The sequence below is a fragment of the Lipophrys pholis genome (genome assembly GCF_963383615.2).
Source record: "Lipophrys pholis genome assembly, chromosome: 5".
Taxonomy (NCBI): domain Eukaryota; kingdom Metazoa; phylum Chordata; class Actinopteri; order Blenniiformes; family Blenniidae; genus Lipophrys; species Lipophrys pholis.
Window position 1 is genome coordinate 1,123,037 of NC_137628.1, and position 11,609 is coordinate 1,134,645.

At 49.2% G+C, this 11,609-nt stretch overlaps 1 protein-coding gene across 1 annotated transcript in view; it reads left to right on the top strand.

Moving 5' to 3' along the window:
- Window positions 1-2,654: 2,654 nt before the first annotated feature.
- The window catches only part of scrn2 (secernin 2), a 12,088-nt gene continuing 3,133 nt past the window's right edge, over window positions 2,655-11,609 (top strand). The window contains exons 1-7 of the mRNA XM_080464134.1: window positions 2,655-2,743; window positions 5,275-5,437; window positions 5,535-5,716; window positions 6,643-6,842; window positions 8,291-8,506; window positions 8,606-8,771; window positions 11,474-11,609. The exon at window positions 11,474-11,609 is cut by the window's right edge and continues 45 nt beyond it. Coding sequence (XP_080320260.1) covers window positions 5,276-5,437; window positions 5,535-5,716; window positions 6,643-6,842; window positions 8,291-8,506; window positions 8,606-8,771; window positions 11,474-11,609 — 1,062 coding nt within the window. The 5' untranslated portion in view covers window positions 2,655-2,743; window position 5,275. The remainder of the gene's footprint in view (window positions 2,744-5,274; window positions 5,438-5,534; window positions 5,717-6,642; window positions 6,843-8,290; window positions 8,507-8,605; window positions 8,772-11,473) is intronic.

Here is an 11,609-nt window from a genome sequence, read left to right on the forward strand (position 1 = left end):
GGATCTTCAAACACAAACTCCCATCATATTAAAAAAAAAGAAAGAAAGAAAGAGGAATTAGTACAAGAGAATTCAGAGAAAATTTCTAATTATGTTGGACGTTCCCGTTTTGAACCTTTCGATGGAAAAACATGTTGAGATGTTTCATCAATCTGCCCAAAAGAATCTGAAGCCATTGGAATGATGTGAACTTCTGTAGACAGCCACTATTACTGCTTCTGGAACTGAATGAAAATGTAAACCTACTGGGAACATCTTCATCATCTTCATCAGCCTGGAACCAACATCGGACTGCTGATTAAACATAATTCACACAACAGAAAAACTAACATTGAAAGGAGAATGTGCAAAAGGTGAGTGATGTTTCCACAGAACTGACTGGATTTAATGTAAACTACCATCACAGTTCTCTAATACTTAATAGAACTAATAGAAAGTGAGTGTACGTCACGTAACAGCTGGTCATATTCCAGAGAAATCAACCTGAACTCCAGAGGGGATTTGTTGGTTAACTGTGACTTGTGGAGATTTATTATCTATTATATGTATTTCCACAGTTGTCTACATCTATATACAGTCTATTTTGTTGTATAACTGTCTTTAACTACTTGAGCAACATGGAGCTGGTGTGAAGACCGAATGAAGTGTAATCGAATCCAATCAATTAGGATTATTAGGATTTATATTCAGTATAAATAATCTTATCAAAGGTAGAATGTTTGGTTGATGTTGGACTTCCAACAAACCTCAGAATAAATGAGTTTCTACAAAATTGTGTGCGGTAGAAATGTTCTAGATCTGCAACTGTCCCTCTATTTACACCTTCATCGTTTTCAATTGTTTTTCTTACATTTACATTACACTTCTAACGTGTGTATTCCAATAATATAAATATGAGATGTGATTTCTTTTTGGAACATCATCCTTACATTTATCTAACTTTAACTGTGTGTTAGAATACTCATTTTAAGGGTGTGTGAAACAGCTGTGAGTGAATTGGTGTCCTACACCTTTAACTGAATGACCTGAGTAAAGGAAAGCTGAAGTGTGCAGCTGATCTCATGAGAGGGAAAATCTTTATTTACATGCAGAGAAATGAAGCAAAACTCTGACTTTATAGTGGTCCTGTTGGTGGTAACAGTGGATTTTGGGAACTTGCAGAATTCCCATGAAGCTGTGTAATTATGAGCAGAGTGCAGTTTAGGAAGTGCCCCCCCACCCCCCCACCCCCCCACCCCCCCACCCCTTGGCGGGTGACTTCATATCTCCTTCACCTGCAGGAATCAGTTTCCAGTAAAGCAGGTCTGACGACTCTTTTAGAGGTTTTCACAGTGGACGTGGAACATGGTGAATGTTTGCTGATTTGTAGGCCTGCACCTGTCGTACCTGTGACACTTAGTGTCGTTCACCATTTTATCGTTTGAATTAGCGTTTTTATTTTATTTTAAATTGCAATTGTTCTTTTTCTCTTGTTGCTGTGAGGGACTGTAGGATGTGGAGCTTGTTGCTGTGAGGGACTGTAGGATGTGGAGCTTGTTGCTGTGAGGGACTGCAGGATGTGGAGCTTGTTGCTGTGAGGGACTGCAGGATGTGGTGATTGTTGCTGTGAGGGACTGTAGGATGTGAGACTTGTGGCTGTGAGGGACCGTAGGATGTGAGACTTGTTGCCGCTGTGAGTGACTGCAGGATGAGGAGCTTGTTGCTGTGAGGGACTGCAGGATGTGAGACTTGTTGCCGCTGTGAGTGACTGTAGGATGTGAGACTTGTGGCTGTGAGGGACTGTCGGATGTGAGACTTGTTGCCGCTGTGAGTGACTGCAGGATGAGGAGCTTGTTGCTGTGAGGGACTGCAGGATGTGGAGCTTGTTGCTGTGAGGGACTGCAGGATGTGATACTTGTTGCTGTGAGGGACTGCAGGATGTGGTACTTGTTGCTGTGAGGGACTGTAGGATGTGGAGCTTGTTGCTGTGAGGGACTGCAGGATGTGATACTTGTTGCTGTGAGGGACTGCAGGATGTGGAGCTTGTTGCTTTGAGGGACTGCATGATGTGATACTTGTTGCTGTGAGGGACTGCAGGATGTGGAGCTTGTTGCTGTGAGGGACTGCAGGATGTGATACTTGTTGCTGTGAGGGACTGCAGGATGTGGAGCTTGTTGCTGTGAGGGACTGCAGGATGTGAGACTTGTTGTTGTGAGGGACCGTAGGATGTGAGACTTGTTGCCGCTGTGAGGGACTGCAGGATGAGGAGCTTGTTGCTGTGAGGGACTGCAGGATGTGGAGCTTGTTGCTGTGAGGGACTGCAGGATGTGAGACTCGTTGTTGTGAGGGACTGCAGGATGTGAGACTTGTTGCTGTTGGGGACTGCAGGATGTGAGACTTGTTGCTGTGAGGGACTGCAGGATGTGAGACTCGTTGTTGTGAGGGACTGCAGGATGTGAGACTTGTTGCCGCTGTGAGGGACTGCAGGGACTTGCAGGTTCTCATGGTTGTAATTATAAGCATCATGTCTTGTGCGGTTGGTCTGATAAACAGCCTGGAGCTGCAGGTGTGGAAGGACTGACATGAGACGGTGAGCTGTTTGTGGCCAGACCAGACGAGACCTTTAAGTACAGACCTTTGGATAGCTGCATCACGTGACCTGGCCCTGTCTCCCTCCCCGTGTGTGTCTCTCTCTCCCTTCCTCTCTGCACAGCCTGCCTGCGTCTCTCGGCCGGGCCGTCCAGCTCTCAGACTCAGACACCAGGTAAACACTTTCCGCTGCAGCACAGACCCTCCCAGAACCCCCGAGACCCTTCAGACCCCTCCAGACCCGCCCAGACCCCCTCAGACCCTCCGACCAGGCGCGGTGCGGCGGAGCGAACCGGGCAGGCGCGTCTGCGCTCCGGAAGAAGCAGCGGAGTGTCCGTGTGGGCCTCCTGCGGGTCTTCCTCCTCCTCTTCTTCCTCCTCCGAGCTTTTTCTCTCTCTCTCGGGACTGTCTACGCACTTTCCCCCCCAGCCTGTAACATCCGGTTCTCGGCAGCGGAGCGCGTGAAGCGCTGCGGTGGTGGAGCAACGTGGCGGAAGGATTTGTGAAGATTACAGTGAATAAAGCGCAGCACAGCGCTGCCTGCTAATCCCGGGCTGTGTAACGGAACAAGGCAGGACAGGACACAGTCTGACAGGATAGGACAGGACAGTCTGACTGGATGGAACAGGGTCTGACTGGATGGAACAGGACAGTATGACAAGACGGGACAGGGTCTGACAGGACAGTATGACAGGACGGAACAGGATCTAACTGGATGGAACAGGACAGTCTGACTGGATGGAACAGGGTCTGACAGGACAGTCTGACTGGATGGAACAGGGTCTAACAGGACAGTCTGACTGGATGGAACAGGACAGTATGACAAGACGGGACAGGGTCTGACAGGACAGTATGACAGGACGGAACAGGATCTAACTGGATGGAACAGGACAGTCTGACTGGATGGAACAGGGTCTAACAGGAAAGTCTGACTGGATGGAACAGGGTCTGACAGGACAGTCTGACTGGATGGAACAGGGTCTAACAGGACAGGACAGTCTGACTGGATGGAACAGGGTCTGACAGGACAGTATGACAGGACGGGACAGGGTCTGACAGGACAGTATGACAGGACGGAACAGGACAGAATGACAGGACGAAACAGGGTCTGACAGGACAGGACAGTCTGTCAGGACAGGGTAGGTCAGGGCAGAACGGTACAGGGTAGGACAAGATGGAACAAGACAAAATGGGACGGGACAAGACTGAACAGACGCTGAATCAAAATGATGTTGGCAGACAAACTAGCATTAGCTACCATTAGCTTAGCATCAGTACTCGCCTGGTTCGTATCGTTTCGTTTTCCACTCGATCCCTCGCAGACCCTCTCTGACCCTCCGTTCGCCTCGAGCCTCCACCCACATTGAGGTGGCAAGTTTTAGAACCACCAAAACTGAGCCGAGCCGACTAGTGACCGAGTCGATCCGAGTAGTGACCGAGTCGATCCGAGTAGTGACGCCCGGACACACTTGTAAAAGACATTATTAATCTCAATGTGGTTCTACTGACTAAATAAAGGCTAATGAATGAATGAAATGACCGAGTCGAACTGAGTAGTATTCACAAAGCCCCAGATTACTTGGATTGAATTCAACGTGGCACTGTCAATGCTGATAGCCCTGAAAATAATCTACATTTTATTGAAACACAATAATGTGATGAATGTGATCATCTACTACAGTCAAAATAAACGACAACACCATCATAAATATTTCAGACTTAACATCAGTTTTATTTTTTAAGTACAAGCCTGTCCCTCCACAAATGTCACTTATTAGACGACATCATTCTTCAGTTAGAAAATGCAGGAAATTCAGACATCTTGTATAGAAGAGAAGAGAAGAGATTAAAAATACTTTGATAATGCCGGAGGAGAATTCTTCATATTTATTGTTTAAGTGTTGTCGGGCAAACGTGTGGAATTCAGTTATTCATTTTCTCGATGTGCAGGAGGAGTCAGTCCAGTTTATTGTCAAATGAGGTCTTTCCACTAGCATGTACTCGGCTCGCCACGACTCGACTCCATTTTTAGTCTTTTCCATTACGTGTTAGTACTAGATACCAGGTATCTAGTACTAACACGTACTAGATACCAGGTACTTTCCTAGCACCTTCTCGGCCGCGGTTCCAAGCCCGCTGAGTCGGGTAGCCAATGTGTCGTCAGCAAATGGCAGGTCGCTGATTGGCCGGAGCGTGACGGCAGACCGGTTGATTAGCCGGGCCGTGACGGCAGGTCGCTGATTGGCCGGGGCGTGACGGCAGGTCGCTGATTGGCCGGAGCGTGACGGCAGGCCGCGATGTCACTAGATGAGGACAGTGAGCCATTTCCAAAACAAAATCATAACAAACATGCTGACAAACAAGTTTACAAGACGGGGAAAAGCTCTGATGCCAAACGCCGAGGTGGCACTATATTGTTATGGAAGATGACTTAAAGCGAGTAGAGGTGAGGCCAGGCCAGTAGTGACAGAACTGTGTCATGGAAAGCACCAGAAGCGTCCTTTGGCAAGGCACTGACTCTGGTTGTCCCGGCGGTGTGACGCGGTGAAAGAATGAACGCTGTTGGATGAGGTGTTCTAAAGAAGCCTGAGGAGACTTTAGACAGGATGTGGTCACTGGAGGACGGAGAAACACTCGACGTGGATTAAAGCAGCTTTTGTGAGACGTGAGACGGTGACGTGTGTCTTCCATTGTTGTGTGTTGCAGGATGGTGGACGCTCCCATGTCATGTGACTGTTTTGTGTCTTTGCCCCCCGGCTCTCGAGACGACCACGTCATCTTTGGGAAGAACTCGGACCGACCCCGGGACGAGGTGCAGGAGGTGGCCCACTTCCCCGCAGCAGCGCACCCTGCAGGCTCCATGCTGGAGGTAACGACCCCTAGGACACCCCCAAACCTGAGATGTTGTCATGGTGATCCTCCGTCAGGTGATTGACGGGTTAATCTGACACGTGCTCCCCCTCCAGTGCACCTTCGTGCGGATCCCCCAGGTGGAGCAGACCCTCGCCGTGGTGCTCAGTAAACCGTCCTGGATGTGGGGGGCGGAGATGGGGGCCAACGAGCGGGGGGTCTGCATCGGGAACGAGGCGGTGTGGACCCGGGAGCCGGTGGTCCAGGGGGAGGCCCTGCTGGGCATGGACCTGGTCCGGTGAGGAAGTGTGTGTGTGTGTGTGTGTGTGTGTGTGTGTGTGTGTGTGTGTGTGTGTGTGTGTGTGTGTGTGTGTGTGTGTGTGTGTGTGTGTGTGTGTGCGTGTGCACCCAGAAAGAGGAAATACACCTGAAGATTCAAACATGACAATGAAGAAAACAATCCGTTCCAGAGTTTTACTGCAGCTTCTCGTCCGAAGTGAAACCTGGGAAACAACGATGGTTCTGATTGTTTGATTCGGCAGGACGAACGTCCAGAACTGAAGACACTCAGAACGACCGAAAGCTTCACTTTCGTTTTAAACCAAATATTTGCTCCAGTTTGCTGGTGAAGGAAACGGTTCATCAATTAGCTGCAAGTCATTGATTAAATAGTGTAAATAAATCACAGGAATTACTGAAGAATCACCGACTGAATGCAGAGAACTTCTGTTTATGGATCCTTTAATGTGCCAGTCCACCAGTCCACCAGTCCACCAGTCCACCAGTCCACCCCTCCAGTCCACCAGTCCACCAGTCCACCAGTCCACCAGTCCACCAGTCCACCAGTCCACCGCTCCAGTCCACCAGTCCACCCCTCCAGTCCACCAGTCCACCTCTCCAGTTCACCAGTCCACCCCTCCAGTCCACCAGTCCACCTCTCCAGTTCACCAGTCCACCAGTCCACCAGTCCACCGCTCCAGTCCACCAGTCCACCCCTCCAGTCCACCAGTCCACCTCTCCAGTTCATCAGCGCATTATTCTTTTTTTTTTTTAAATTCTCTTGAAACAAAAAGAATCTGGTTCTGCACCCCTGACTAAAGGATTGTTCAGTAGAAGGGGTACCATGTTGACCGGGGGGGTACCGATTCTCCTCCATCCTTACTCCTCCACCCTCGCTCCTCCACCCTGTCTCCTCACTGACTCGGCCTGTGCTTGCACCCTCAGGTTGGGGCTGGAGCGTGGAGACAGTGCCTGGGCGGCATTGACGGTGATCACCGAGCTGCTGGAGCAGCACGGCCAGGGGGGGCAGTGCCGAGAGGACCCGGAGCCCTTCAGTTACCATAACACCTTCCTGCTGGTGGATCGCCACGAGGCCTGGGTGCTGGAGACGGCAGGGAGGCTCTGGGTGGGCCAGAAAGTCTCTGGTACGTCTTCATGTCTAAGTACTGCTAACGGGATTTCACATCCATACTGTCTCATAAACATAACTCTTGGACCTTTATGATACTGGGATAAAGCAGGAAGCAAAGCAGTGGAGTTGCGTGTCCATTGCAGGACGTCCAAACCAGCGTGTCCCACAGCATGTCCATCATGTCCAAAACACACAGTGACATTACAGAACTGACGGGAAGTTTATATTATGTTCTCCAGAAAGAGAAGATCTTATTTATTGCACTTTTTTTTTAACAATTCTACAGCCATACACTCTAAACAGGTCATTAGAGGGTTGAAGAGTTTGTCCTCTGAGTTTGTCCTCTGTACCTCTGCCTCACCACAGGGGGCAGAGCTGAGCACATTGGCTTCTCTGCATTTGCAGGTAAAGGTAAAACAAGGCGTTCAGTGCCGTTCACACTTTCATGTGTTTTGAGTGTGTTCAGTGTGACAAAGTTAATAATTCACTCCAAAGTATTGACCTTTTAAAAACTGAGTTAAATTATAATGGGTAAATGGATTGAGATGACACTTTTAATTGTCATTGTACTTGTACTATAATCACAATAAAGATAATCGCTTCTGTCATTTGCAGTGTACTTTTAAGACAGAACTTTCTAATGGGTTTCTAGTCCACACAGACAGACAATCACACACGTCCAGTTCAGTTTTTATCTGTGGGAAGAAACCAGAGTATCAGAAAAACAAACAAACACCCATGCTCTAGAAGAACACGCAGACTGCTGAGAAAATCTCCCAAACCCAGAAGTGCAACCCACTAAACCGCTGCGCCACCTGCTGGACAATGATAATGTCGTTTTCTTACTGACTGAAAAAAGGTAGAACCCAACGGTGGAAACATTCATGCGCCAATATCCTTATACTGTAGTGAAGCAGAGTGTGTTGGTGTTAAAATACATGTTTAATTTTTAGATTGTCACATTTCACTGACGTTTCCTTGTTTGTGGTTTCAAACACTGAACTTTTGACTCACGTGCGCTGAACTCCACTGCACTGCAACAAACCGGTCGAGCTGCTTTAAAAACCCAGTGACGGTACACACTGACTGAGTGGCTGAGTGAGCGAGTGAGTGACTGAGTGAGTGACTGAGTGAGTGACTGAGTTACTGAATGACTGAGTGAGTGAGTGAGTGAGTGAGTGACTGAATGACTGAGTGAGTGAGTGAGTGAGTGACTGAGTTACTGAATGACTGAGTGAGTGAGTGAGTGAGTGAGTGAGTGACTGAATGACTGAGTGAGTGAGTGAGTGACTGAGTGACTGAGTGACTGACTGACTGACTGAGTGACTGACTGAGTGACTGAGTGACTGAGTGACACTGTGTGACTCAGAGTGCAGTGACGTTCCAGAACAGCAGAGGTTTCCTCCTGCTATAGTTCATGACGTCAGGTGTCAGGACGGTGACGTCGCCGTGTCTTTCCAGAGGGTGTGAAGAACATTTCCAACCAGCTGACCATCAGCAGGGAGAGCTCTGCAGAGCACCCCGAGCTGCGGAGCCAGGCCCAGGCTCAAGGCTGGTGGGACGGCCAGGGAGACTTCGACTTCTCTCAGGTGTTTAGCCCTGAGAACCCCCCAGCCCGGATGGAGCTGGCCAAGCAGCGCTACAGGGGAGGCACGGAGCTGCTGCAGCACCACCGTGGTGGGTGCTCGTTACTCTCATGCTGCCTGACGGTCGCTCAGAGAGCCGGTTTCATCTCTCCTGCTTCCTTCCTCCCTCCTTCCTTCCTACTTCCTTCAGGCTCGGTCACTGCGGAGGTGATGATGTCCATCCTCAGGGACAAACCCAGCGGGATCTGCATGGACTCTGGAGGCTTCCGCACCACCGGCAGCATGGTGTCCATCCTGCCCAGAGACTGCAGCCTGCCCTGCATCCACTTCTTCACCGCCACCCCCGACCCTTCCAGGTCGGTCCGGACTCACACACACACTCACACACACCTGCTTGGCAACTTACGAGTGAATCTGCAAACCTTTCTTCACTCTTGAGGGGGGGTCTGTTTACACCACACCGATGTTTGGATCCACTGTATCTGCAAAGTTGTTGTCTCGGCTCTCAAGGTGGAAAGATTCTTTCACAGTCGCTATTCCCTCCTGCAGAGACTGCCTGAGACTATGGAGCGCTCTTAGGCCCTGTTTACACGACAACGTTTCACGTGACAACACCTAATCTGCAAAAAAAAAGTGGGGGCGTTTCCACTGCAGCAGCAGACACAGAGACCTTGGTGTAGTTAGTATGCCGGGCCACTGGAGGGCGCTGTTGCTTGATTTTGTAATGAAACTACACAGACGTGTGCAGAGAACAAAACACTATAAACGTGAGGAAAATGGAGAGAACCTGACATCCGCATGGACTGATGACACATCTGATGCTATCAGGGAGAGTCTCAACTATTAAACTACTGACCTGGGCGATAAAACTAGAATATAGACCGCGGGTCGTACCACTACGGGTCGTACCACTACGGGTCGTACCACTACGGGTCGTACCACTACGGGTCGTACCACTACGGGTCGTACCACCACGGGTCGTACCACCACGGGCCGTACCACTACGGGCCGTACCACTACGCGGCCGCCATGTTTTTTTACAACTGGATGAGCAGGAGGGAGGGGGAGAGATGTGCATGAGCAGTAACAGGCTCTGTTGCCCCTGGCAGTCTCCTCAGGAGGGATTAGTGACCGTGAAAGAATCTTTCCACTTTGGGAGCCGGATTAAAAACTTTGTGGATTCAGTGCATCCGCAAACTGGTGTCGTGCTAAACGGACCCCCCAAAAGTAAAGAAAGTTTTGCGGATACATTCGGATTCCTTGTCGTGTGTATCCGTGTGTACGTGCAATGCTCAACCCCCCCCCCCCCCCCCCCCATTGGAAGCAGTTCCTTCTGATCTTGCGCCTAGTAAACAAACATGGCGGACTCGTAGTGGTATGACTCGCGGATTCTAGTTTTATCGTCCATATCAGTAGTTTAATAGATATAGATAATAATCAGAGTTTGAGACTCTCCCTGATAGCATCCGGTGCGTCATCAGTCCATACGGATGTCAGGTTCTCTGGATTTTCTTCACGTTTATAGTGTTTTGTTCTCTGCACACGTCTGTGGTTTCATTACAAAAACAAGCAACAGCGCCCTCCAGTGGCCCGGCACACGAACTAGATCGTTGTCTCTGTGTCCGCTGCTGCAGTGAAAACGAACTCCTCTTTTTTAACGGATTAGGTGTTGTCACGTGAAACGTTGTCGTGTAAACAGAGCCTGAATATCTAACCTGCTCCGGAACATCGGCCGGTACTACAACACTGGATTTTCTGTTATCGAGATAACTTCAAGGATTAACCCTTGGTTTTCTGTACTACGATGCTCGTTCACTTCTTACCAGGATAAATCACCCCAGTAACTTACGCTGAATGTCTAACCTGCTCCCGAGTAGGGCACGTTCTCGATAAGATCACAATGAGCATAACAGCTCCGCCTCCTGACCAATCAGATCTCTTGGAATTGTTTTTATTGTTAAATGATCATGATTGGTGAGCAGGTTCAGCGCTGAGCTGCAGAAGAGCGGAGACGAGAAACTATTTAGAACAATCTTTTTGACGTAATAAAATAGATTTTGTTCTTGTTCTTCACTTGTTCCAAGTCCGTTTCGCTCCACGAGCGTTGATCTGGAATAATGAGCTTGACAGAACTGCAGAAACACGAATATATACGAAGCAGAACTACTCGTGCCGTCGTTGTGATGAATTAAATATTCCAACACAGAAAACACACACAGAGGAAACTCAGCCTCAAAACAACTCGATGGAAAATAAGACCTAAAGGAAGAGCAGTGAGGTCGTTCTTGCCAACATGTTTCTACAGTAATAAAGTGAAGTTAAGTGATCACAATGCTGTCCGTTTATATCGCCAATGAACTAATACCGTATAATTTCACGAAGTCACACTTCAACAAGTTGGGCATTACCTTGCTTTGGCTGCAGCAGCAGTGTGTATTTAGCCTGGTGGATGTGTTCCAATTCTCCACATTGTCAGAATAACCGCTCCTCTGGTGAAGTAAACGGCTCTGCAGGGCTTCTCTGTGTGTGTGAGCACCGAGTTGGTAACCTGCTTCGCGGTAACGCTTCTCAGGATCACTCGTGTCTGGAGAAGTTGACCAGGTAATAGAGAGATATCCTGGCCATGTTTGTCACGGGTCGCAGTAGTGGACGCTGGAGCCTCATTTATCATCAGTGTGCCAGCAGATGTGTGTGTAGTAAGTGTGTACCGTAGTTTACCCAAAATACATCTGAAGACGTTTTAGAGTTGGACAGTTCTGTTTTCTCCTTGATGTTGTTTTGCCGCTGCTGGAGACCAGAGCTCACTGCCTGCCTGAAACAGGCCACTTCTCTTACTTCCTGTAAGATGAGGTGTGTTTCCTCCACAGAAACAACTTGTACTTGTACTGAGATTACCATGTCTGAGACACTTCTGCCGTTAGTTACCGGATGAAGTCGTGATATGAACGACTCTCCGCTCTCCGGAGAGGGTCACGAGTGTTTGCACCCTCCTGAACTTGGTTTGATGGTTTTTCTGAGTCTGTCCTCTTTCTCTCCTCGTCTCGACCCGAACCTGCAGGTCTGTCTTCAAGCCCTTCATCTTCTCCGACTCGCCGCCCCCCGTCCCCGGAGTCGTCTCCCCGCAGTTCGGCCCCGACGACCCCGTCAGGAAGCAGCCCCGCTTCCAGACCCGCGTGGACCGGCGACACCAGCTG